General features: G+C 36.3%; 2 protein-coding genes across 2 annotated transcripts; both read right to left on the bottom strand.

The window, feature by feature from the left end:
• Positions 1–3,820: 3,820 nt before the first annotated feature.
• Positions 3,821–4,756, bottom strand: LOC466362 (olfactory receptor LOC466362). Its single transcript, XM_521761.2, has one exon. The coding sequence runs from the start codon at positions 4,754–4,756 to the stop codon at positions 3,821–3,823; it is 936 nt and encodes a 311-aa protein (XP_521761.2).
• Positions 4,757–19,966: 15,210 nt separating this feature from the next.
• Positions 19,967–20,914, bottom strand: OR51L1 (olfactory receptor family 51 subfamily L member 1). Its single transcript, XM_521760.3, has one exon. It carries the CDS (start codon positions 20,912–20,914, stop codon positions 19,967–19,969), a length of 948 nt encoding a protein of 315 aa, XP_521760.3.
• Positions 20,915–27,410: the final 6,496 nt, after the last annotated feature.

The raw sequence follows: 27,410 nt of genomic DNA, 5'->3' as shown, positions 1-27,410 counted from the left end.
AGAACAGTGCTCTCCAGGGACTTAAGGGGTGGGGGAAATGAGGAGGTGTTGGTCAAAAGATAGAAATTTTCGGTTATAAGTTTAAAAAGTTTTGAGGATCTAGTGTATATCATGGTAGCTATGGTTAATAATACATTATTATCTACTTAAAACTTGCTAACAGAGTAGATCTTGTGTCCTCAACACACACACACACACACACACAAATGTGTGGTGGTGGTTGTGTTAGTCAATTTGATTGTAGTAATAATTACAACATATATGCATCTACTACATCATCACATTGTACGCCTGGTGTATGCATAATGCTTGTCAATTATATACAGCTGAAATAAATTATCCAACTCCACACTTTCTACAAGATACAGCTTTAGAATTAAAGATACAAGCTGATTGAAAGCAAAAGAATGAAAAAGTATATATCATGCAAATAGCAAACACAAGAAAGCTGGATTGGCTATTCTAATATCAGACAAAATAGAGTTTAAAACAAACATAAGTGATACTGGAGATAAAGCGGGTCATTTTACAGTGATATAAATGTCAACTCATCGGGAAAGTACAGGAAATTATAACAATTATAAACATATATGCAGGTATTAGCAGAGCAGCAAAACATATGAAACAAAAATGGACATAAATGAAGGAAGAAATAATTCAAAAATAATAGTCGAAGACTTTTTTAAAATTTTATTTATTTATTTACGTATTTATTTATTGAGAGGCAGGGTATCACTCTTTCACCCAGGCTGGAGTGCAGTGGTGCAACTGTAGTTCGCTGCAGCCTCAAACTCCCAGGCTCAAGGAATTTTCTTGCCTTAACCTCCTGAGCAGCTGGGACTATAGGCATCTGCTACCACGCCAAGCAATTAAAAAAATTTTTTTTCTTTATTTTTTGTGGAGGCAGGGTCTTGCTATGTTGCCCAGCTGGTCTTGAACTCCTAGCCTTATGATATCCTCCCACTTTGGCCTCCCAAAATGTTGGGATTACAAGCATGAGCCACCATGCCCAGGCCAAAGACTTTAATGGATAAAAATAGATTTCAATAATAGACAAAAATAGATAGAATAACTAGACAGAATATCAACAAAGAAGTAGAAACATGAACAACACTATATAGCACTTCATTCAACAATAGAATATACATTTTCTGTAAGTGCACAGGGAACATTCTCCAGGATAGACCGTATGCTACACCATAATAAAATTGCAATACATATAATATGACATAAATAATTAATAAATAAAAATAAAGTATATTCTTTGACCACAATGGGATAAGATTAAAAATCAGTAGCAAAAATCAATTTCAGAAACTCACGAATATGTCAAAAGTAAGCACCACACCACCACAGTAATCAATGAGTCAACCAAACTGTGAGGAAATAATACTTTGACACTGTCATAATTCAAACTTTTGTTTTAATAAAAATAGTGGCAAAACATGTCAAAATTCATAGTATGCCTCCAAAGCAGTTTTTACAGTGAAATTTATCATTGCAAATGCTTGTGTTAAGGAAGAATAAAGATATCGAATCAATATCCTAAACTTCCACCTTAACATTCACAGAAGAAGAGCAAACTACACACATGGAGGGAAGTAAACTTTAAAGATTAGACCAGAAATTAATAAAATAGAGGATAGAAAAGCAAAAACAAAATTAATAAAATCAAAACTTTTGGCTTTACATTGAGTCAGAAAAAAAGGGAAAATTAAATTACTAGAAAAATTAATTAAGGGAAGGCATTATTACAAACATTATAGAAATTAAAAATCCAAAGGAATACTATAAAAATCATATAATACTTAGATAAGATGAAGTAATTCCTAGAAAGATGCTAGCTAATGAACCTGACTTCAGTAAGTAGAAAATCTGAATGGACCTGTACAAATAAAGATATTGAATTAGTAATTAAAAAACAAAAATTACCAAAATAGATGAGTTCAGGTTTGGATTACAATCCAAGGTATAAAATAAATATCCAGAAGTCATTATTAATATAAATAAAGGATCGAGTAAATAAGAAGAAAGGGAAAAATCTCTCACACAATAATTTCAAGTAGATATCTGTCCTCATGGTTTCCCACTCTTTCAGTGTAGGCTTTGCAAAGTGACTTCCTTTAAAAAAGTACAGTATGAAAAGAGGGACTTTTAAAAAGAAAAAAGGTTAAGTTGACAGTGCAGAAACATGACAAATACTACCCTAGTCATGAATAAAGTCATCATCAACAGTGATGTCATGTTGCTAATATGTATTATTGATATGACGCAATAAAATGGTATTATTCCTCTATGGTCTTATAACCTACTCTAATAATGAGAAAAGCATCAGAAAAATCCTGATAGAGGAACACATTACAAACTGCCTGTTAGTAGTCCTCAAAAATGCCAAAGTAATTGAAGACAATGAAAGAAGACTGAGAAACTTTTACAATTAAGAGTAGTCTAAAAAGACATGATGGCTAATGCAATGTTATATCCTGGATTGGATCTTGGAGTACAAGAAGAATATTAGGAGAAAAACTAAAAAAGTTCTGAATAATATGCATCTGTGGTTAATACATTACCATTGTTGATTCACCAATTGTCAAAAGTGTATTCTACTGATTTAAGATGGTAACAATAGGGGAAATTGAGTGCAGGATATTTGAGAACTCTGTACCATATTTAACTTTTTCTGTAAATGTAAAACAACTGAAAATAAGGTTACTTTAAAAGAAAAGCATGGTTAATAATGCAAAGGAAAATGGAAGTTTAATCAAGATGTGAATGTTGAATTTAGTAAAAAGTAGAGCACTAGAAACATCATAAACTGCAAATCAGCGGAATCATGAAGATGAAAATCAGACCACAGCAGATTCAGGCTTGAGAGGGAGGTGATGAAGTTGAACTAAAGAGTATATACAATTCTTTGAGGATACTTTCTTGTGCTATATAAATTAAAAACGGATATTTCAGCTGATCATTTTAATTGAAAACAAAGCTTTCTTAGCATAACATCTCAGAATTTTCTAGTAATTAAAATCTGTATCTATATGAATCTTATAATTAAAGATGAAGACTATAATCTCTAAAAAACACGTTAAGCATTTCAGTGCAGAATGCCATTGGGAACACAGAAAAGGACGATCAGGACAGTGTATGTACAGGAACATGGGAAATAAACTGTATTCCTTCTCGCTCAGCTTATAAGGAACACATTTTAAGATGTAGAATGACTTGAGACTGTCATAAATAATTGAGAAATGTACTGAAAACCCAGGTAGAAAAAATAGACAGCAGTCTAGATCTCATAGGTTCTCTACTCCTCATAGAAAGCCCTCTGTAGATTCCTACATGCAAAATCATCACTGTTTCTGCTTTATTCCAATCGGTCCAATTAATTTGGTCCAACGTTTCTTTATTCTACACTTCTAAAAGTCTGCTAAGTTTTATTCGTTCATCATCTCTTTTTGGTATGAGGTTCTTCTGCTGGAAATATTTTTTTTCCCTGAACAGAGGATCACAACTTGTATTTAAATTTTTTTATATTAGGTTAAAAGGCATAGGAAAACTTTTGAAATCTAAATCTTTCTCAGATATATTGAGGACCTTCACAGTGTATAATGAATAACTTCACCGTAAAATAGAACTACACCTTTATTCTCTATATTGGAAAATATACAGATTTATAATTATTTAGGTTTAGGTCTAGTATCTTAAAGTCAAAATATCATTGGTAATATGTGAATTTAAAATTCAACATTATATGAAATCTTCTCACAAATATATGGGGAATGGAGGGAAAGTTATGTTTCAGAATCTCTGTCATCTACACTTATTGTTTCTTGAATTTATTGAAGATTCTGTCACGAATCTGCTTGGTCTTAACACTGTAGACAATGGGGTTCACGAGAGGTGGAACCAGCAAGTAGACATTGGCCATCAGCACATGGACAATTGAGGAAGCATTCTGTCCATAGCGATGGATCATAGATAGCCCAATCATTGGTGTATAGAAGGTGAGTACAGCACAGATGTGGGAGATGCAAGTATTGAGGGCTCTCACTCTCTCTGCCTTGGAGGCTATACTCAACACTGTGCCCAGGATGAGGACATAGGAGAGGAGGAGAAGCACTGAATCAAGTCCCATGGAACAGATGACCACCACGAGGCCATAGATGCTGCTGACTCGACAGTTGGATACAGTCGTCTTTATGAGGTCCTGGTGCAGGCAAAAGGGGTAGGACAGAATATTGACATCATGATATTGAAGCCTCTTCAAGAGGAAAGAAGCTGGAAAGACCAGAGCCAAGGCCCTTCCAGCAATTGCCAACCCAATCCCAATGATTACATCATTGGTTAGGACGGCTGCATAGCGCAAGGGTTCTCGGATTGCTATAAAGTGGTCAAAGGCCATAGCCAAGAGTACAGCTGACTCAATAATCGAAAAAACATGAATGAAGTACATTTGGACCAGACAAGCATTGAAGGAGATCTCCCGGGCATGGAACCAGAAGACACTGAACATGGTAGGTAAGGTAGTGGTAGATAGGCCCAGGTCAGTGAATGCCAGCATTGACAGAAAGTAATACATCGGTTGGTGGAGGGAAGACTCAGTTCTGATAATGAAGAGGATGCTAATGTTCCCGGCAATTGAGGTGGCATAAACCAAGAAGATGGGCAGGGAAATCAAGTCATATCTGCTTTCAAGGCCTGAGAGGCCCGTTAGGAGGAAGCGAGGGTATAAGGCAGAACTATTGAAGACAGACATTGTGCTAATGGATGAACCTAGAGTCTAGGTGAGGAAACAAGAATATGGAAAATTAGGGTAAAAGTCAAAATTGTAGCAAGAAACAATACTTTAACTTATGCTGCTCTGTGTTTAATGATTTTGATCGTGTCTGTGATCATTATATTTAATTACCCCACCAGTTATTTATTATTTTACCGATTAATTTAGTTTTCTTCACTGCATTTATTGAGTTTTTTGTTTGTTTGTTTGTTTGTTTGTTTTTTTAGATGGAGTCTCGTTCTGTCACCAGGCTAGAGTGCAGTGACGTGATCTCAGCTCACTGTCACCTCCACCTCTGGGGTTCAAGTGATTCTCCTGCCTTAGTCTCCTGAGTAGCTGGGACTATAGACGTGCGCCACCATGCCTAGCTAATTTTTATATTTTTAGTAGAGACAATGTTTCACCATGTTGGCCAGGATGGTCTCAATCCCTTGGCTTCGTGATCCCCCCACCTCAGCCTTCCAAAGTGCTTGGATTACAAGATTATTTTTTTAGAGATGAGATCTTGCTATGTTGCCCAGGCTAGCATCAAACTCCTGTTCTCAAGCAATCCTCCCAACTCAGCCTTCTGAGTAGCTAGAACTACAGGTGCACGCCACTGAACATGAGAACATATTTTATTGAAGGAAATCTGGTAGTGTTAAAAAATAGAGAAACATATAAGAAATGCCATCAAATATGTACAAACTAGTGGACAGACAGCTAAAGTTAAAATTAAAAGTTAAACATTTTGAAGTTGATATTTAAAAAAAAAAAACATGATTTAAAACACAGAAGAGACAACTAACCCCATCCAGGCAGGTCAGGGAAGATTTACTGAAGGAGATTCTTAAATTAGGTCTCAAATGACAAATACTAGGGGGATGGTATAAAAGGGCTGTGATGTACATCCTGTACTGATTAAAATCCATGTAAATACAGTAAGGCATTAGAGAGTATTACAAATTTAAGTAGCTACAATTGAGTAAAGCTATAGGATAGATGGCTCTTCATATGGTTCTTGAAGCTAAGGTTAAAAAGAAATGAACCCGAATTTCTGAAGGAACTTGTGTGTAAATATGAGAAGCACGGATATAATCTTAGAGGACACAAGGCCCTAATTGTAACAATAAACAACTTGACCAGATTTATAATATATGTATGTCAACATACAATCAATGCTAACAGTGCTCTAAAGGCTGACAAGAGAGAAGGCAGGGAAACCTGTTAGGAGACTATTGTAGTCATTAGAAGAAGTGGATGAAAGTGAAATCTAACAGTGGGTATTATGAGGAATGAATAGGTATGAAATTTACATGGGAAGAAAAAATAACATCAATAACGTGGATCATCATATGCAAAGAGTGAGAAAAAGAAAGAAATCCAGAATAGGTTTATTTATTTGATAATCTTTTTCCTGTCATTTATTAAAACAAACAAAGACCTGCCTAGAAATTTGGTGAAGCCAGTGGGCCAGATAATTCCTGTTTGGTTATGATAAATTTGAGGTGTGTGGAAGAGATAGTGATATGTTTTTCTATAAAAACAAAGAAAGAACACAATGCCAAGTTATAGAAAGAGAATAAAAGATTTATGTGCTCAGGGCTCAGTTACCACAATACATCAGATGAGCTGTAGGAAATAGGCAGATATCACCATGAACTGGAGAAGATAGGCATTACAGCCAAAGCCCTAGAGACCTGTTACTTAGCATCATAATGGCCACCCCATTCCAGTTACTCTGGGCACAAAACATCAAGAAAATGTTTATCTAGTGTATTTGATTTCAAAGTTTTTCCAAAATTTACATGATCCATTCTCCAAACTACCCTTCTCCACAAATACAATCACACTTCATTGTTTCCCCTAATAGACATAATTAATTATAAAATAACTAATTCTGTATCATTCTACAGAGATGACAAGTATTATGCAATCTGGTATACTTTTGATGAGCAGATACAAAATGAAGAACAGAGGAGAGTTATTTTACATATTCTCATCCTACATTTAGTGATTTATATACTATACTAGTTATAGAAAATAACGGTCTTTATACACCTCCTTCACTTTCCCAGATTTATATGTTATAAACTTCTGGTCTGCTTCATCATTGAATGCTAACTATGTCATCACTTTGGCACTCTCACATAATTATTTTTTCTTTCTTGATACCCATCATCAAATCTTTCAGTGGTCTTCAGCGTCTCTATCTTGGCTAGGCATGCCAGGTCTTCCCTCTTAAATAACTCTTCCCCACTTATTTTTATGAAAGTGCCTGGCTTAGGGTAGTCATAATCTGACTTCTCTGTGTAGACACAGGCACTCAACTCTCAGTAGCTACATCTCTAGATTCAGAGAAAGTCAGATGACAACTGTTATTTACTACCTATTTGGACAGGTTACTAAACCCCTTTGAGTATAAACAAACTGGCAATTGTATTACTTTATATAATACTTAAGAGATTCTAGCAAACATATGTAAAGTGCCTGGAACAATATCTAAGATTTAGGAGATACTTTGGACTTAACGGAAGCAAATTGTTAATTAAGATGCTGAAGTAGCCATGCTCTTAGGCATATCAGCCAAACACAGCAGTGATGCAAAAGCAGGGGCTGTCTGGAGTGCCCAAGTTATCACATGTGAAGATATTATCTCCCATGGCTTCTCTTAAGAATTATCTTATACAAACTAGTGGACAGAGGGCTAAAATTAAGATTCCTTTTTTCCCTCTTAATATTGTTAAGTGTGTATGCTATATGTAACAGCAAGATACAGGAGGCACTCAAATCATCATCAACTTTATGATCATCAACTTCATCAGTTTTAACATTACAGTTTTTAGTTAATATCAGGGAGTAATATTTAGAGAAAACAGGGATTTCAATACATAGGTTTCCACTATAGGTGTTACATATGCCTAGAAGTGAGTTTGCAATGGTAATCCCTTCCCAGAGCTCTTCTGAGCAACTTTTGAAGAGATTAGTCTGACGCCTTTGGAGGAAGGTAAATCTATATCTCTGACCTATTCTAGAGCAGTGATTTCACATGGGTAGAAGTCATTCCTACTTTTTGACCTTTATTTACACTTCCTGGATTCTTCAAATATATAATGTAGTAATCTCTTAACAATTTTTCTCACCTCAAAGCCTTCCTGCAGGCACACCTGAGCCCTCAAGTGCAGACAGCCTCACCCTACTGCAGGTTGGCTTGGTTTCCAGTCTGTCAAGCTTAGAGACTGCTTGTAGGTTAAGAAAGCCACTGAAGATGGGCATAGAAGAAGAATAAAATACACAGGGTATTCTAAGGCAGATAGTTCTTCAAGGAAGCATAGATGTTCTGAGTAAGGCATCAGTCTCTCCCTCAGTAACTCCGAAGCTGAGATAAAGCTTTTTTGCCTTTGACATTCTTGACTTTACCCAGCTGTGTGCTTTATCGGCACTACTGTGCTTTAACTACTCTGGCCTGTTGCCCATCTTGACTAGTCCGTTCCCCCTGGACCACTTTTTTTTTTTTTTTTGTCATTACAACCTCTAGGGGGAATAACTAACATCAGTGCTGAAAGAGCTATTTCTCCTGCTCGAGGACAAGCGATGGTCATGCCAACTTCCCAATCCAGGAGTCCAGATTAAGAAGTAATTGAGAAGTATTCTGAGGATCACGTGATAAAGATGAAAAAAATGGGCTTAGTCGATCAGAATGACGTATTAAAAAAGTTTGTGCTCTAAGTAACCAGATACAACATTTACTAGCTGTTGTATGCTGAGAAAGTTATTCTGTATTTAGGTCAAATTTTTTGCAACGATACACTACGACATACATTGTTGAACTGTTGTCAAAAATATAAAATCGTGTGTAAAGTAGAAATTCATCGCTCAAAAGTCATGCTTTTGATAGCACTTATAAATTATAAAGGGGTATGGGATCCGCATGCAGTTAGTCTATAATACTCAATTCTTTTACCAGCCACTGGACAGAAGGGTAAACATTCTACCATCATCATCCTGCAACAACTGCTACTTGCACTGGCCCACAAATCTGCCCCTGAGCATTCAATAAAAGAAAAGATGAAGATGTGATACGATACAAAAAGTTACACTCCCTTATTGTCACTATCTAGCAAAGACATAAATCCCTCCAAAGTATAATTGTAAAGGGCATCTTATCTATTCATTCAAAAATTACACAGATAATAGAGATGATCATGGAGAACAGGTTTGGCAAATCTCCTTCAATTTAGATTGAAATCCAACACTTTGCTTGTCCTCTTTCTCAATTGCACTTCACATTTTGCCACTAAAAAATGTATCTCAGTTATGCCATTGATGTTTCTTGATGCTTTTTTTCTAATTTTTTCAAAACTCATGATGTAATTAATCAATATGTTTCTATCCACAATATAAACTGCCTCTAAGATTCATCATTTTTGTTTCCATTTTCTTCAATGCCAGATCAATTCAAGTCATTTCCAATAAAATCTTGATTCAGGAGAAAATGACTTTATAGTGGTTTTTAGGGATACTACAGCTGCCTCATACAACACATTTTCTTATCAGTCTATCAAATTTGACTTTTCTAGCATTTTATGTTATGGTATTTTCCTTCTCAAAAGTCTTTAATGTTTTCACACACTTTTATTAGATTTTTCTAATATTTACAATAGACCACTATTATAATAGAATTAATGGCCGAAACACCAAACACACATCAATCAATCAATCCTTAGCAATTATGTTTAGAGGAAACTTCACATAGTCATTCCACTGTGTGTGAATATAAGTAGGCCCCATTAACATCTAACATTTTACAGAAATCAAGCATTATGGAAACTTCTGTAATATAGTTTAACCCGGCCTTTTCAAACATATTTTATACAGACAGCATTTATTAACATCTGAAATTTGTGTTCTGCAGAGATCAATTTGGAAATGAATGCCTAGAAAATGTTTGGTTTAAGGCAGTGATTTTCAAGAAGAAGGATTTTTGCCTCAAAGGGGTGTTTGACAATGTCTGGGGCCATTTTCAGTTGTTGTAATTGGGAAAGTGTTACTGGCATGTCATGTGTAGTTGCCCAGGATACTTCTAAACATTCTACAATGTGCAGGACAGCGACTCACAACAGAGACTCAGCCAGGCCCTGGCAATAGTGCCAATGTTGAAAAACCCTGTTTTAAGGAGAGAAAAACAAAACTACACCAAAAATTAAAATTCTGTATTTAAATCTGTGGGTAGTATGAAGGCCAAGCACATTAACTCTGGACCAACTACAGTAAAGAACACTGTAGATCCGGCCGGGCGCGGTGGCTCAAGCCTGTAATCCCAGCACTTTGGGAGGCCGAGGCGGATCATGAGGTCAGAAGTTCAAGACCAGCCTGGCCAACATAGTGAAACCCCGTCTCTACTAAAAATACAAAAAATTAGCCAAGTGTGGTGGTGTGCGCCTGTAATCTCAGCTACTCGGGAGGCTGAGGCAGGAGAATCGTGTGAACCCGGGAGGCAGAAGTTGCATTGAGCCGAGATTGCGCCATTGCACTCCAGCCTGGGTGACAGTGCGAGGCACCATCCAAAAAAAAAAAAAAAAAAAAAGAACACTGTAGATAGAGAGGTTCCTTACCTTTGAATTCCAATTCTGGCACTTAACTATCTGTGTGACTAAGAAAACTACTTAACGTCTTTTCACTTCTTTTTCTTTGTTTATGAAATGAGTTTCATAATAATTTTAAGCAACAGGATTTTTGTAAATATTCAATGTGTTAATAAATGTATAGCATTTAGAATGTATTAAATAATCAATAACAGATAATCAAAAATTGATTCCCTTTTCCTTTAAGACAGGGTTGTTTTAAAATTAGTTATTATTAGTATTTTGTGGGTGTGCCAATTTTGTGACGCCATATTTTGAATCCTGAACTGAAACTTCTCTCAAAGACATTGACAAGTATTTTAAAGGGTTCATCAAATTTTATAGCCATTAAATAATTCAAACATAAGATTACTTTCTCTGGATCCAAACTCATGAGTATCAAAGAGCTTTTAACCATGACTTGGATTTCCATGCATATATCTTTTAAGACAGCAAACATTTTTCCCGTGGGAAATGTGTGTCTAAGTTACATTTCACACATTAATTTAATATGTGGGCCTTCTGAAATATGCATTTTTTCAAATAAACTTGGGTTTTGAGATTTAGCTTTCTTGGCTTTGAAAAGGTAAAACAACTACAAGAAAATATGAACAAGAAAAGCCATTGACAATCGGTCTAATGATATTTTGCCCCTTATTTTCACCTCCATCGAGTTGAATAAGACTTAGTTTAAATGGTAATTTACTCTTTCTTCTTGAAGATTTATCACTGATTCTATATTCCTAAGGTATCATGATAACACCATTCTCCCAAATCTCATTCAATCCCATTATTTTTTATCAATTTTTATTATATAATTATATTAATGGATCTCTTAGTAAAAATTTATAAACCTTGTTGACTAAGCTGATGAGAAAACAAACAATTATATGTAACATTTAAGAGTAAGATTTCTTTATCAATAAAAATGATTGAAGTATATTAAAATGGATACATTGAGATATTTCTTTTTTAGATTTTAATGTCATCCACACTTTTAAAATATCTTGTTATTAATTCATAGTATAAGAAAGAGTAAGCTAATGTTTGTGTGTGTTTGTGTGTGTGTGTGATCTGAGAAGCTCTTGTGTGGTCACAGAAAGACAACATCATCATTAAGCCCAATTCAGAGTTCATGTGGAGGATGCATGCAAGTTGGCATGTTAATGGAGAGTGGCATGGTTTAAGATGTGCAAGTCTAATTACTAATTGGGAATTGTTTAAATTTTATATCCTAATACTGAACATTTCTTAAGGTACACTCTTAGTTATAGAAATGTGCCATCTTTGTGAAACCACCTTTGCAAAAATTATACAGTGGCAACGTTATGGCAGCGAAAGAGATCTGATTTAACCAACCCCCATCTTGCCTTTATTCTTCAGACTTCCCTTAATCATTCCTGGGCTTGGGTCAAGCTAACTTTGGAAGACATTTATAGTTAAAATAGTAATAGCCCTTCCCCAAAACTCAACCACCTTTGTAAAGTTAATGAGAGATCACTAGGCTAGGAGGATAGAGGAGCCTGAATTCTGCTAAAGCCTAGACATAAACAATTGCCAGCCATTATTCTGGAGGTCGCAAGACTTACGACTTCCTTAATTACTCTTGCAGATAACATCACTATTATACAACCTAAAATTGGCCTTTTGAGATATCTTTTCAGGCTTTTTGCATGTGTGATGACCAGTGGCTCCTACATGTGCCAATCACTCCTGTGGCCCCACCCAGAAATGACTCAGGCTTATGAGGACCATTTCTCATACCCCTGTGATTGCACTCCCAACCAATCAGCAGCAGGCACCCATTGCTTAGCCACCCCTCCTCTTCCTCCAAACTACCTTTGAAAAACCCTAGCCTCCAAATTCTTAGGAAGGCTGATTTAAGTAATAATAAAACTTTGAACTTCTATTTAGCTGGCTCTCTGTGTAAAACTCTTTCTCCATTGCAATCCCCTGCTTCAATAAATCAGCTCTATCTGGGCAGCAGGCAAGAAGAGCCCATTGGATGCAATGTTACATTCGCTGAATCTGTTCGTTTATTGAGACATAATATAGTCACAGGATTCAGTGCTATGGGGGATAGAAACAGAAGTTCTTTCCTGAAGGAGCTTTAGTTGAGCAAGACCAAACAAATAAAGCCTCATCATTACTTACAGACAATATTGCTGAACTGTATGCAAAATACTCTCACTACAAGTGATGAGAATCAATAAGTTAATTGATCAGGGTAGGTAGATATCTTTTTTATATCCAAAAAACATATGCTTATATCCAAAAGCAAATAGAAATAGAAATTGAAAGTATAATATTTATAATGGTGTTGAAAATACAGAGACCTGAAAACCTAGTAAAAGAAGTACAAGACTTCTAAACTTAAAATTTGAAATATGATTGAGAGAAATTTAAGACACTTTTTTTCAATCAAGGGAGGTACTCTGTTTACAGATTAGAAGACTTCGTATAGTAAGAGTGGCTAATCACTTTAAACCAGGTTACAAATTGAGTTCAGAATTTTGTAGAAATTTAATACCTTATATAAAACTTAATATAGAAACACAAATACTGCATTAGTTCATTTTCTTACTGTTATAAAGAACTACCCTAGACTGGGTAATTTATAAAGGAAAGAGTTTCAATTGACTCACAGTTTAACCATGGCAGGAGGCTAAGGGGAAGCAAGGTACCTTCTTCACAAGGTGGCAGAAAGAAGAAGTGCTGAGCAAAGGAGAAAGAGCCCCTTATATAACCATCAGATCTTACGAGAACTCATTCACTATCATGAGAACTACCTGTGGCAAACTGCACTCATGATTCAATTACCTTCACCTGTTCTCTCCCTAGAGCTGTGGGGATTATGGGGATTACAATTCAAGATGAGATTTGGGTGGGACATAAAGCCTAACAATATAATTCTGCCCTTGGTCCCTTCCAAATCTCATGTCCTATTCACATTTTAAAACCAATCATGCCTTCCCAACAGTCCCACAAAGTCTTAGTTCATTCCAGCATTAACCCAAAATTTCAAGTCCAAAGTCTCATCTGAGGCAAGGCAGGATCCTTCCACCCATGAGCCTGTAAAATCAGAAGCAAGTTAGTTACTTCCTAGATAAAATGGGGGTAGAGGCATTAAGTAAATATACTCATTACAAATGGGATAAATTGGCCAAAATAAAGGGGCTACAGGCCCTATGCAAGTCTCAAATCCAACAAGGAAGTCATTAAACCTTAAAGTTTCAAAATGATCACTTTTGACTCCCACTCCACTCCTGGTACAAATTTACTGTATTAGTTCATTTTCATTCTGCTATAAAGAACTGCCTGAGACTGGTTAAGTTATAAAGGAAAGAGGTTTAATTGGCTCACAATTCGGCATGGCTGGGGAGGCCTCAGCAAACTTACAATCATGTCAGAAGGGGAAGGGCAAGGAAGGCACCTTCTTCACAAGGTAGCAGGAAGGAGAAGTGCCAAGCAAAGGGTAAGGAGCTTCTTATAAAACTATCACATCTTGTGAGAACTCACTCACTATCACAAGAACTGCATGGGGGAAACAGCACCCATGATTCAATTACCTCCACCTGGTCTCTCCCTTGACATGTGATGATTATGGGGATAATGGGAATTACAATTCAAGTTGAGATTTGAGTGGGAACAAAAAACCTAACCATATCAAATACCAACATAGTTAAGGGCATTTGAACAAGTAGCCCTCATACTGTTGGGCTCACACTACCTTATAACAAAACCTACCATAAAATCATAATTAACAACAGTCATGGATTAGCAGAATGATAGAAAATTATGTCCAATGGAACAGAAGAGAAATATGAGAAATAGACCCAAATATATACATTTTCACCATATGACAATGGAAGCACTGTGGTACAGGGGATGAATAATGCTTTATTCAATAAATGATTGAAAACCAAAATGAGTCACTGAGGCAGAAGTCTCAATCACTGAGGTTTATTAAGCCAGGTTTAGGGCACTTCTGGGAAAAACAAAAGCCACTGACACATCTGTGGCTATTTCCACAAAGGTTTTCAGGAAATTGTGTATTTATCCATTTCCTTAAAAGGGGGAAGGGGGAGGCATGTAGGTTGGGCAGTAGTGGAAATAGTCACATTCCTGAGACTTCAGTTAGTGTTCAGTAAATCTACATTTTACGTAAGATAAGGTGAATGTCTGAAGCGAGAAAGGGAGTAAAGGAAGACTCAATTATGTAGTCGTCTCTGGGTAGGTGAAGAAAATGAATCTTGACTCTTTTCTGCACCTGGGAAGATAAACTTGTAAGCGACATAATCGGTGTGGAGTTTTAGGAGCTAGACCTGGATTGTGGACCTAAATTTACAACTAGCATGTCCTTGTTTATGGGAGGCAAGCAAAGAATTTACTTATGAATGATCTGTGGGTAGCCCTTCCCAGATGCCTGAGGCCATTTACCTTTCCAATCTGGCTGATATATAATGTTAGTAACAGTTATTCATGTGGAAGAGAGTGTTGCAATGATTCAGCTTCAGGACTTAGTCTTTACTTCTGCACAAGTTTGGGGGGTCCTTCAATTTTTATTTTCTTTTACATAGTTCTGACTGAACTATGTATTCATATCAAAAAATATGCCTTGACCTTACCTCATCATTCATAAAAATAAATTCTACATGTGTTGTATTTAGAAATATCAAAAGGAAAGCCTTACAACTTTCAAAAATTACACAGAAGGACATCATTGATAATATCAGCAAACGTGTCAGTTATTTATTTATTGTCCCAGTTTCAAATATAGACTTCATTGCTTACTCTGCAACAATGGAACTGGGCTCAATGGACATTTTTTCCTTCACAGATTCATGATGTTAAACTTGGCCAGCAGAGGGTGTCGCAGGGACACTTGTAAGAGAAGTTCGTGTGTACTTCTCTTTGATTATTCTCTCTCTTCTACCAGAGGCGTGTAATGAGAAATATTTCGTAATACTCATCCTATCAAATTTCAACAATACCCATATGGCTAGACTCTTACTGAGTCTTGCAGTTACTCTAGGGACTGGCTTCCCAAATAACCTATTTGGACCCTGGAGGGGTGTTTCCAGCTTGTCAGTCCTAACTGTGATTTGCTGCCCACCTGTACTTCAAAGGGGGGTTATCATTTGCTTGCCAATGCCAACTATAGTTCCCTGCCTACAAGCCTCAGCTCACCTGGTGCTTCCTACTGCTCAGTCCTGAAAAGGAATCTTAGTCTCTCAGCCTTGGTTCACCTATACCCCACAGAAGTGTCTTTCTTAACACATGCAATGTAATGACCTTTTCTGGCATCCAGGATGCTAAGACTATGCATTCTCAAATGAAGTTTCAACCTCGGGCTTGGGGAGTACCTTCCCCATTTTCCAAGTTTGTTTTTTCTTTCAATATTCTCTCTTAGCTCTAGGGTATTACTCAGCGTTGTCTTTACCTTCTTTAAAGTTGATTTCCTTATGAAATTAATAAGTATTTGTATTTATAAACTCTATTCAAATTACTGTGTGATTTTTGTCTTCTGACTGGATCCTGAATTACAGAATAGGCAAATATCTCCTTAAAAATACACAAAAGCACTAAACATAAAAGCAAATTTATAAGTTGGACTTAATTAAAGTTAAGAACATTTCTAGTCATCAGACATACTATTAAGAAAGTACATAGATTGTAGAAGATGGTTGTATACATACATCTCACAATGTCAACTTGAATTATAGGTTATTTTTAGTTCTCCAGGCTTACACACTGTGTTTGATCTTCCGCTTGAAACTTAAGAGATTTAAAAACCATGGATATTTGCTCTTGAATTCTCATCCTGTTTCATCTGCCTGAAAAAAAGGAATCCTTGAGAATTTTATTTTATCTTTCTATGTTACAGGTAGTTAGGCATGAGTGGGGCAGGAAAGGGCTCTAGCTTACCCACTAGGAATGTTAGGCAATGGTTGGGCAATTATCACATTGCCTCTCTAAAAGTGATAAATTGGCAGCCTGCGCCAGGGAGAGGCCATTTCCTGATGGTCCACACCTGTTGCACTAAACTGCTAATAGAATGCAGATGCCAAAAGGAAGTAACTTTCCAGACATGTGCATTAAGAGACAAAATGAAGGAGTATGACCTTCTGAGGGCACACCACCGAGAAAGGGAAGAAAGCCTCAGATGGACACGTGTACAACTTCCTAAACACACTGTGCATGCTCACTTCCTAAGGGTAAGGAGGGCACTGTGCATGTGGGGAGCCCACTCTAAGGGAAGGATCACGGGAAAGGCGCCAGACTATAAAGTCCTAGGATTAAGGTTAAACACAGCACTTGTCCTTCAATTTACCCTTGGGTCTCTTCCAAGCGTACTTTCCTTTTTTCCTCTTCTAGAGCATTTTTAAATAAACTTCCACTCTTTCTCGAAACATGCCTTGATCTCTTTCTCTGCCTTATGCCCCTCAGTCAATTTCTTTCTTCTGAGGAGGCAAAAACTGAGGTTGCTGCAGACCCGTATGGATTTGCCACTGGTAACTTGAATACCTTCCACCAGTAATATATTTGATGTCACGAGACTTGGATATTAGCCACCCCTAACACCTTTACGTCACAGGTTTTCTGAGAACTTCTCATTTCAGGGTTCTCTGGGAAGCAGACTTTGAGGTAAAATTTAGTGTGCAGTTTGTTTAATAAGAGAATCCCTGGGATAATCATCTTAAATAAAAAGGAATGAAAGTGGGTAGGATTGGGCAGAAGGAAAAGTTGACCTGTGAATCAGGCCTGAAGATAGCCTTGTCCAACATCACAGGGAGTCCTGGATATAAAATTGCCCAATGAAATTCACTGGGCTGAAGCGGCCAGACCTTTCCAACTTTCTACATTAGTCATTGAATGTGTCAGTGGATGACCCCAGGCAAGGCTCATTTCTCCAGCTGAGGCAATTCCTGAAAAGGTAAAAAAAAAAAAAAATAATAAAAATTGAAGGCTTTCTACTAGACTTACTGCCAGCAGCTGGGGCTACAAGTCTTTCATTGAAATGGGGCTGAAACTACATATCTTTGTCCATCATAGCCCATGTCAGAGCCCTTTTTTTGTGGGAGGAAATGCAAAATGCTTTGGGTAAGTTTTAAGTTAGACTGAAGAACGTTACTAACACATACTCTTTCTAACCTCTTTGCTTTCTTCATGTTACCTCCTCTTTCTAGAATACCTTTCCCAGTGATGTGTTGGTAAGTGTTTAACCACCCCCTCTCTAAGAAAAAATTTAAAGTCCTGATATATAATGTTTACCAATTTCTGTGGTTTAAATACTTCCATCATAACAAATTTCATTAACCTATATGACATTACAGAGCACAAAAGCAGAACAAGATATGCACAATTGTCTCTTATGTGCCAGCTTTGGTACGCCACTTTATTTCCAACTGTGTTCAACTGGTCAAGAATGAATTTGACTCACAATGCACAGTGAAAGTGTCAACTACTCTGATTACTGATTCTTAAATCCTCAAGTAAAATTGACCACTTATTAATATATCAATATTATAAAATGTACCTGTTCCAATAATACCATTGATTACACTTAATTTTACTAACCTTTTATCTATGTATCTTCACTATTAAACATTCATTATTTAACATTAATGTTATGCATTTTGCTGTTTATATATCCACAGTACTAACAGCAATAACTATAATAGTTATTTCAATTATTTAATGAGTACTCATGATTGTTGGGGAAGACCAGCTGTATAGTGCTGTGATAAGGTAATAGACATGGCCCCATATTCAAAAAGTGTGCTATACAGCTGAAAAGAAAGTGAATTTATATGAAATAATAAAATATCACCCATAAAAACATATCTGTAGTTCATTCTAGTGAAAAAGAAAAAAGTAATGTGTTATCAAAAATAAATTGGTTAAAAACACAATACTACAGATCCACACAGGCACGTAGAACAAGAGGTAAAAGTATTATTAAAAGATGAGGGTTGAGATTGTGCACAACTCTTAACCCATTCACAAATTAAGACACAAAATCCTGTCCTATAGTATTGAACAGAGTCAACACAATTGCCCAGATGGTTAGACATGTACTGTCAGGCTTTCTTCAGCAATTCCTGTAACTGAGTACCCCATTTTCTTTAAAATATATATGTATATTTTACAATTTTTCCCCTTTTCCCTCACCTCTTATTTTGCTCTTTAGTAATGCAATTACGACCTTTACATTCCTTTCTTTCCACCGGCCAAACCACCTGCAAGCACGACTTCCTTATATTACTCTACGTTTTCTTAGAAGTTCCATAGGCCAGCTGGTCTAGGGGGCTCACGCCTGTAATCCCAGCACTTTGGGAGGCCAAAGTGGGCAGATCACCTGAGGTCAGGAGTTCGAGTCCAGCCTGCCCAACATGGTGAAACCCCGCATCTACTAAAAATACAAAAATTAGCTGGGGATGGTGGCGCACACCTGTCATCCCAGCTATTCGGGAGGCTGGGGCAGGAGAATTGCTTGAACCTAGGAGGCGAAGGTTGCAGTGAGCAGAGATCACGCCATTGCACTTCCACCTGGGTGACAGAGCAAGACTCAGTCTCAAAAGAAAAAGAAAGAAAAAGAAGTTCCATAGACCAAGTCTTAAAACAAACCAAGCACCCTACCAAATTCTCCCCCACTGGCCAGACTACTGGATGACCCACGAGATGACCCAAGATAAACATCCGTGAGCAAGCCTTATAGACCCCACAAGTCTACGTGCCTTCTGCATGGCCTGCGTACCAAAATTTCTCTTATTAAAACCCTGCTTTCTGCCCAGAATGCTGAAGTGTCTCCTTTCAGTACAAATCTGGCCCTTTCTCATCACTAAGCTCTGGAATAGTAACATTCTTCTTACCGCCTTCATTCTTGTTATATGATTTTGCAAGTGGCATCAACTGAAACTATATTTGGTAACACTCCCATGTATCTAACTCAGTATTTGCTGGCAAAATGAGGAAGCTGATAGATCTAGAATAGCAATGAGAGAAAGGACACATCACTAAGTGATGAGATTAGAACTTGTACATAGCAAATGGCCACAGCAGCAGGTCAAAATCCTGTCAGGAACTCAAGTTCCAAACTTGCCCTAAGGACTCAAATTTTTCATAAGCAGTTATGACATTGTAGCATGAACAACAAAATACGTGCAGCAGTACTAGTAAAAGAGATAGAGATTGATTTCTGAGTTTTAGGTAATTAACATGAGAAACAATATAAACACAGTTACCTTTAAGAAGGAAAATACTGTTATTATTATCATTAACAACAATGACAACTTAATAACATTAATAATTTTGTATAGTTTTCAAAAAACTTGACTTAGCACATACATTTTCTATTATAAGTCTTGTAATGACCTGGGGACAACATAAGGCCATAGTTGTCACAATTTGTCCAAAAAAATCCTGAGTTTCATATTGGTTAAAGATTAACTGAAATTACATGTATAAGAAGTGAAAGAATTAGGATTTTAACCAGATGAGCAACACCCAGATATTTTACTTTTCATATACTAAAACAGCTTCCATGAGATTTTCAGTGGAAAAGTTGGAGGACAGAGGTTACTTAAAACCTCCTCCTTAGGACAAACTTGCGGAGAATTCCTAGACGAATCTGCTTTGTTCTGACACTATAGACAATAGGGTTAAGGACTGGGGGAAGAAGAAGGTAGATGTCTGCCATGAGGATGTGGACTATGGGAGACAGATGCTTCCCAAAGCGATGGACCATTGACACCCCAATAACTGGCACAAAGAAGATAAGCACCACACAGATATGGGATACACATGTGTTGAGTGCCTTTAGCTGCTCTTCACAAGATGCAATATCCAGCACAGTATTAAGAATCAGAACATAAGAAAGAAGTATGAAGATTGAATCCACACCTAGTGTGGCAATGACTACACAAAGCCCATAAATACTGTTGATCCTGGCATCTGTACAGGATAATCTTAGAACATCCTGGTGCAAACAGAAGGCGTGAGAGAGGGCATTGCCATGGCAGTAGTGATAGTGTCTCAGTAGCAAAGGTGTGGGAAGTACAACTCCCAAGCTTCGTAGCAAACAGGCCAAACCAATTTTGCCAATTACACTGTTGGTGAGGATGGTGGGGTAGTGCAGTGGATGGCAGATAGCAACAAAACGGTCAAAGGCCATGGCCAGCAACACTGAGGACTCCAGGAATGTGAATGTGTGGATGAAGAACAGCTGAGCATAGCAAGCACTTGCCTGGATCTCTGGAGCATCCAACCATAACACAGCAAGCATGGTGGGAAGTGTAGACAGGGACATCCCCAGGTCATTCACTGCCAAGATGGAAATAAAGTAATACATGGGCTGATGGAGAGAGGATTCTATCCAAATGACAGACAGGATGGTAACATTACCCATAAATGCTACCAAATACACAAGACAGAAGAGGATGGAGAGCCAAGAATGAACATACTCCAGTCCAGGAAAACCCCTCAGGATAAATATGGGCTCCACAGCATCACTGTTATTCCAGTCTCCCATAGTGACTTTGAGTAATTCAGCAAATAGTGAGGAACGGTTCGTGTTTTCCTTCCTGATCCCTCAAAGTTATCTCTTTTGAGTACAAATAATGGAATCAGGACAAAAATACATCTTTCGTCTAACCTCACAGAGGAAGGAAGCTGGTATCTCTTGTCGGCCCCATGTAAAAAACATTTCCCAATATTAAGGAGCACAAATTCTGGAACAAAAATGTGGACTACACAAATATGGTCATCTCTGGCAAGAAATACGTTGGATTTGCATCAAAGACACTAAAGAATTTAAGCAACGTGAGAATAGAGAAAAAAGAACTTTTACTAATTATTATAAAGATGAAAATAGAGAAAAGTCAGAGTGAATGTCGATGGATTTGTATGAGCTTCAGGCCAATGTTCTTGAGTTAATCAGTTATTGCTTCTAGGCTATCTTTTCATTCATGACAATCGAATTGATCCCATGGACTCAACATAATTTCTATTCAGCTGCATTTTTATTTAAAGATTTATAATATTTAAACATTTTAAATATTTAATATTTTAATAATACAAGATAAATACCCCTATATGAAAAGAGAGCATGAACATAAGAAACAGAATCCATAATACCAGAATCCATAATCCCAGCATGCTTTATTGAGCTGCTATTTAACCAACACAGTTTTGAGCTGTTTAGTATAGCAACTATTCCTGACCTAAAAAAAAATTCATGGTAAAAAAACTATATATAGTGTGTGTGAGTGTATACGCGCGCGTGTGTGTGTGTGTGTGTTTGTGAAATAAGAGTTTAAATAGTTTGAAAATAAATCTTTAGGCCATAACATCACAATATAACTACGAAAGTCCATTAAAGACATTTCCCTTTCTGCTCTTCCACAAAATGAGAACAATGCATTTAACAGTTATCTATTACACGTTTTCAGTAAAAGAGGTACTTTTCCACTTTATTTCTATTCATTTTTTTGATTGATTGATTTCTCTTTCCAAACGATGCTTTTAATATCATTTTTAAAAGATCATCAATCAAAATATTAAGTGGTTCTTAATTTTCTGACCCACTTGCACCTACTTCTGTGAACTCATGACAATCCAGAATTTAGGCCTTAAATATTCACTATCAGTGCCTCTTAGAAACAACCAAGCTCTTCTGAGTGTTTCAAAATATGATATTAACATCTGGCTTTACTTTCCCTCAGCAATTTTTATTGTAATAGCCTCCTTGCCTGTGCTGAACCAGTGTTGCCCTTGCTGTATCATACTGTGTTGATGGCACTTGGTACAGCAGCTGAGCATTATGAGATTATCTGCCCCTTCTGTTACCTAGGTCTTTATTTTAACCCTGTCTAGTTCCATTAACTGCCCCTGAGAAAATTATTTACTTACCTTGACCCTTAGAGTCTGGGCCTCATAGACTTCAGCAACATCTCTCTGTAGCAACATCTCAGCAATTCCCTCAACCCTCCTTCTGGACTCTTAGTCTCTGACCTTTGGAAAGATTAAGATAAGACTTAGCCTCATCCTAGAGTAAAAATATTTCCAAATGTGGTCTCAAACTCATATCACAAGGCTCCAGCTAGCTAGCTGTTTCTTTTTATTATCTCCATTATATTTAATAAAAAGCTTTATTTTAAAAATCCCTTGACTGATTCTTATCTCAGTTTCATACCATGAAGACTGAAAGTTCTTAGATGGCACAACTTAGAATTCCAAAGAGGACTTGATTTAGAATCTCTATCTGAGGAACAAAAGAAAGCACAAAGCCCTCTTCTCCATGTAATGAGAAGGATTTGTCTCTTTTTCTACTTTTACCCAAGTACAGGAATCCTCCATCTTCTATGAGTCAGAACCTAACCTGGTACTCTTCTCTAGCCTAGGCAATCTGAATGAAGCTTTCATTTGAGACCCTCGTCTTAAATAAAGCAGTCAGCTACCCATCAAATTCTTCACACCCAGCAGAGTATGTGTTTAGAGCATTTATTTTTCTTCACCCCTAAGCAACATTTTTCTCTCCAGTCTTCCATATCACTAGCTGACTTTATTTTTTCTTCCTCCTCACTCAGAAAAAATTTTTGACCTCCTGTTGTACAGTTGAGCTCATAAAAATGATATAGGTATTAACATCGAAATAAATAGAACACACACACACATAGAGTGAGAGAGAGGGAGGAGAGAAAGAAAGAAACAGAGAGAGAGAGAAATGAAAGAAAGAAAGAATGAAAGGAAAAGAAAGAAAAAGAAAGAAAGAAAGAAAGAAAGAGAGAAAGAGAAAAAAAGAAAAAGAAAAGAAAACTGTGGCCACAGTGGAGAAGTAGTTTATTTTACCCCATGCCAGGAAAATATTCCATGTTTTCTCCTTTAATTCTTTCAGTCCTGAAATAAATCATATTTTCTTAAATTCTCACATAGAATGCAAAGAACAAAGTGGATCACTACTCTTTAGAATTCTCTTTCTCCCTGCTTTATGTGCAAGTCCCCTATGTGCAGATTTCGATGTTTAGAAAACTTCAGTTGTAGACTGGCCAATAGATGTGGGGTTAGGACAGGCAGGAATATTTCTGTTTGTAATCCCTATTAATTTTTAACTGTGTATATTTAAGGTATACAGAATGATGTTTATATATATATATGCATATACATAGACATATACATAGTGAAATGGTCATTACTATGTGCCTGTGTGTGTGTGTGCGTGCACACACGTGCATGTGTATGAGAAGAACACCTAAGCTCTACTCTCTTGGCAAATTTTCAGTATACAATTTCTGTGGTTTTAATTCTTGCTCATATTGGTTTATCCCTCACTTAAAAAGAGTCCCCATTTCTACAATATTATTAACTCACTGCTTTATCTCATTGATTTATCCCTCACCTGAAAAGAGTTCCCATTCTACAATATTATGAACTGTGGTCATGCTGTATATTAGATCTCTAGACTTATTCTTCCTACATAACTGCAAGTTTGTATGCTTTGAGCTACTTTTCTGCATTTCCTCCACTACCCGGGCCCCCTAAGCCCCTTTCCAGTTTCTATTTCTGTGTGTACTTTCCCTTTCTTATCCTCTCACTGCCACATCTGTCATGTCTTTCACTTTTTGAAATCTATTTATTGTCTTTTCTCTATTCATTTTCTTTTGACTCTATTTCTGGGTCACTGACAATGATTCTTTGTGGTTCTTTGTTGATTTTAGTACAACTTAATCACACTGAGGTCGAAAGAGAAATAATAGAAAAGAACTGGGAGTAATAACAAGACTGTTTCAAAGGGCAGAGGCATGAATAGGCTTATGTCACACATTCACCTATTCCAGGTAATTAAGGGAGAACTACTGAAGATAAGACCATTTTTTTACAGCCTCTCTAGTATCAAAACCTATTCTCTGCTAATCAGCTTATCGCTTATCTTAAAATCGCGGAAAATAATTAGAACAAGACATTACAATACTGTAATAAATTTAATTTTTTTCACAGATGAGAATAATTTTTTCCTTTTGCATAAATGTTACATCATCTTTCTCATAATTTTACTCTCTTTAGCAAACTATATCCACATACAAAATGTGCTAAAATCTACCAACTATTTATAATTTAAAAATTAACACTTACCTGAAATTTAAACATAAGGCAATTGAATCAATATGCCTAGTTAATTTGCAATCAGTAGCCCATTTCTCAAATGATCCACAATTCCATTTTGTCTTTCTCTGACTAAACTTTTCTTCACTATAGTTAAAGTCATATTTTCTTTCTGTTCCTATGTCTGTGGCTTTTTCTCTCTTTATCTCATTTTATGTGTCAAATTATCTTTACTATCTTTTCTAGTCTCCTTCCTGCTGCCATTTTTTTATATTTTGTTTTTATCTAAATTTGTGTCTTTTCAGCATGTAATCCTCTATTTTTTCCGGTCCCTTTGATTGGCTGTTTCTTTCTTCTAATTTCTCTTTGTGTGTCTGTGGTTTAAGTTGCTGCTCTTACGGGCTAACTCTCACCTGAGAAAACTTCCCATCTCTACCTGAAAATCAAACCTGTACTGATTAAAGATGCTACAATTTTAAGTCTCTATGAACCTCAGGTTTTGAAAACCTTCGACTCTGTGAGTGGTGAGGCTTGAATGCTTCCACCATCTCTATAAATACTCCTGGTGTCTCCTGGCAAAGAAAATTAGGGATTGGTGTCAGAGTCTGTTGGATCCCCAGAGATGAAATGGCCATAAAAAGCCCTTAATCACAGGTATGGCAAGAGCATATGATCATAATACTGAAAATAGTAGAAATGCATCCCTGTTTTCATCCACCATTCTTAGTTCTCTAATAGTTTTCTCAAATGAGTGTAAGAAAGTAAATTTATGATAATTACTGTGATCCAGAAGAATACTGAAATTTCGGCTTTAACTAGGGGCACTGTACAGAACAATGATGATGAAGTGCAATGATAAGTCTTTCCATTATAAGGTGTTTACCACATTTCACTGAACAGAGTTATTTATTAGTCATGTGCTTCATAAGCATTTATTAAGCAACAGGGTTCAAGAAGGCATACTAAGCACTTTAAAGGCAAAAGCTACTATCCAGTTCATTGCTGCTTCCTCAGTGCTTGGTACGAAGCATCATCTCCCAACACATTTTTTTTCTTTGCATATTGGCTATCCTACGTCTTTGCATTTATTTATAAATTTTAGAAACAGATTATCCATTTCTACCAAGATATACATTGAGACTACTATTGAGAATGTATTGAATCTGTAGATCGATTTGGGGAGAATTTACATGTTTAGAATATAAGATAACTAATCCAAGAACAGGAACGTCCATTAATTAAGGTCTTTATTTTTTCTCAATATTATTTTATACTTGTCTGTTTGGAGATTGCGTATTTTACACTAGGTTTATTCTCACATATTTGGCATTCAATTGTGCTAATGTAAGCAGCATGATTAATTTTTTCTAAATATTTGGGACTGTTACATAAAAATAAAGTTAATTTTTCTTTTTTCAGAAAAGCTGAACTTATTTTTTATTTTTAATAAGTGATCTGTATTCTCTAAGGCCTTATTTTGCACCAAATCACACCTCCACAAGTAATGTCAGCTTCTTTTTCTCTTATTTAAAATCTTCATTATCTTTTTCTATATTTATTGCTTTGTGGCATTGGATAAGATCTCCAGTGCATTTTGGGGAGAAGGGATAAAAATTGTTTTCTTTTCTTTTTGCAGATATCACAGGTGTGGTTAACAACATTTTACCATTAAGTATGTTTGCTAAGATTTTTTGTACCTGCTTTTATCCGAGAATGTTGTCATCTTCTATTGTTCATGTGATAAGGGATTTTGTCAAAAATAGATGCTGAATTTCATAAAATTATTTTGGGTTTATTGAAATTCATGCTTTTATGATACATATTATTTTTCTTTGATATCATGTTAATGTGATTAATTATATTGATTGATTTTCAAATATCAACTTGTCTTTCTGGAATAAACTCAAGTTTGGAATGCCATTTTCTTTTATTTATTGCCAGATTTGGTTTGCAAATATTTCGTTTAGGATTCTGACATCGATGTTCATCAGTAAGCACGGCATGAAATTTTCCTTACTGTAATGTCTTTGTCATGTTTTGTTATGAGATTGAGATTACACAAAGCTCTAAAATACCTGAAGAAATATTCTTTCTCTTCTCCCTGGGGAGATTTTGCATATGCTGGTATGTTTTTTTTTAATTAAATGGCCATCCCAGGGTAGTTTTAATTATAGGTTTTCTAGTTAATCCTTACAGACAATTCAGTTTTTCTCTTTGTCAGTTTTAAAACTAGCTGTGGAGAGATGTAATTAAGGATTACATTATCCAACATTTATAGGACCATTTAGATCTTCTATTTATTCTTTTACCAATTTTTATAAATTGTATTTATCTAGGAATACGTAGTTTGGATATACATTTTGATATTTATTGGTTATAAGTTATTCACTAAGTACTTTCATAATTTTTCAAGGTCTGCAGTAGTCACACGGTATCTGCTTTTCTCATTACTCATGTTGTTTTGATATGCATTTTCTTTTTTATACTACTAGTGTCACAGTAGATTGACAGTTTCATTGGCTTTTCAAACAGTCAACTTCAGAGGTTAGGTTCTCCAGAAGCAAATACAAAGGGAGAGTTTGAGATGCAAAGGACTTGTTAGGAATTGAGTGTTGATTCAGCTGCCCTGAACTTAACTTTAAGTTAATTGACTTAACCAAAGTTTCATAGCTAATAACTAGATAAGCCATTAAACCAATTTGTCTCCATAACTGGCATATTCAATACAGCATAGAAAATAACATTCCTTAAACTCTACCTGTGTAGTAAAATGCAAAGGTCTATTCCTAATCTTATGCTTTCTTTTCTTGCAGTCCCGTGGCCATCTCTGCCAGAGTTCTCCACTGTTGTGTACACTTTTTCTTGTTCTGATCACAGTGGTTGAACATAGCAAATGCTGAGACATATCAAATTATGAGGACAAAATA

Source organism: Pan troglodytes, chromosome 9, assembly GCF_028858775.2.
Source record: "Pan troglodytes isolate AG18354 chromosome 9, NHGRI_mPanTro3-v2.0_pri, whole genome shotgun sequence".
In the NCBI taxonomy this organism is placed as follows: Eukaryota; Metazoa; Chordata; class Mammalia; order Primates; family Hominidae; genus Pan; species Pan troglodytes.
The sequence above is the reverse complement of the archived record's forward strand: the minus strand, read 5'-3'. Positions and strand labels throughout refer to the sequence as shown.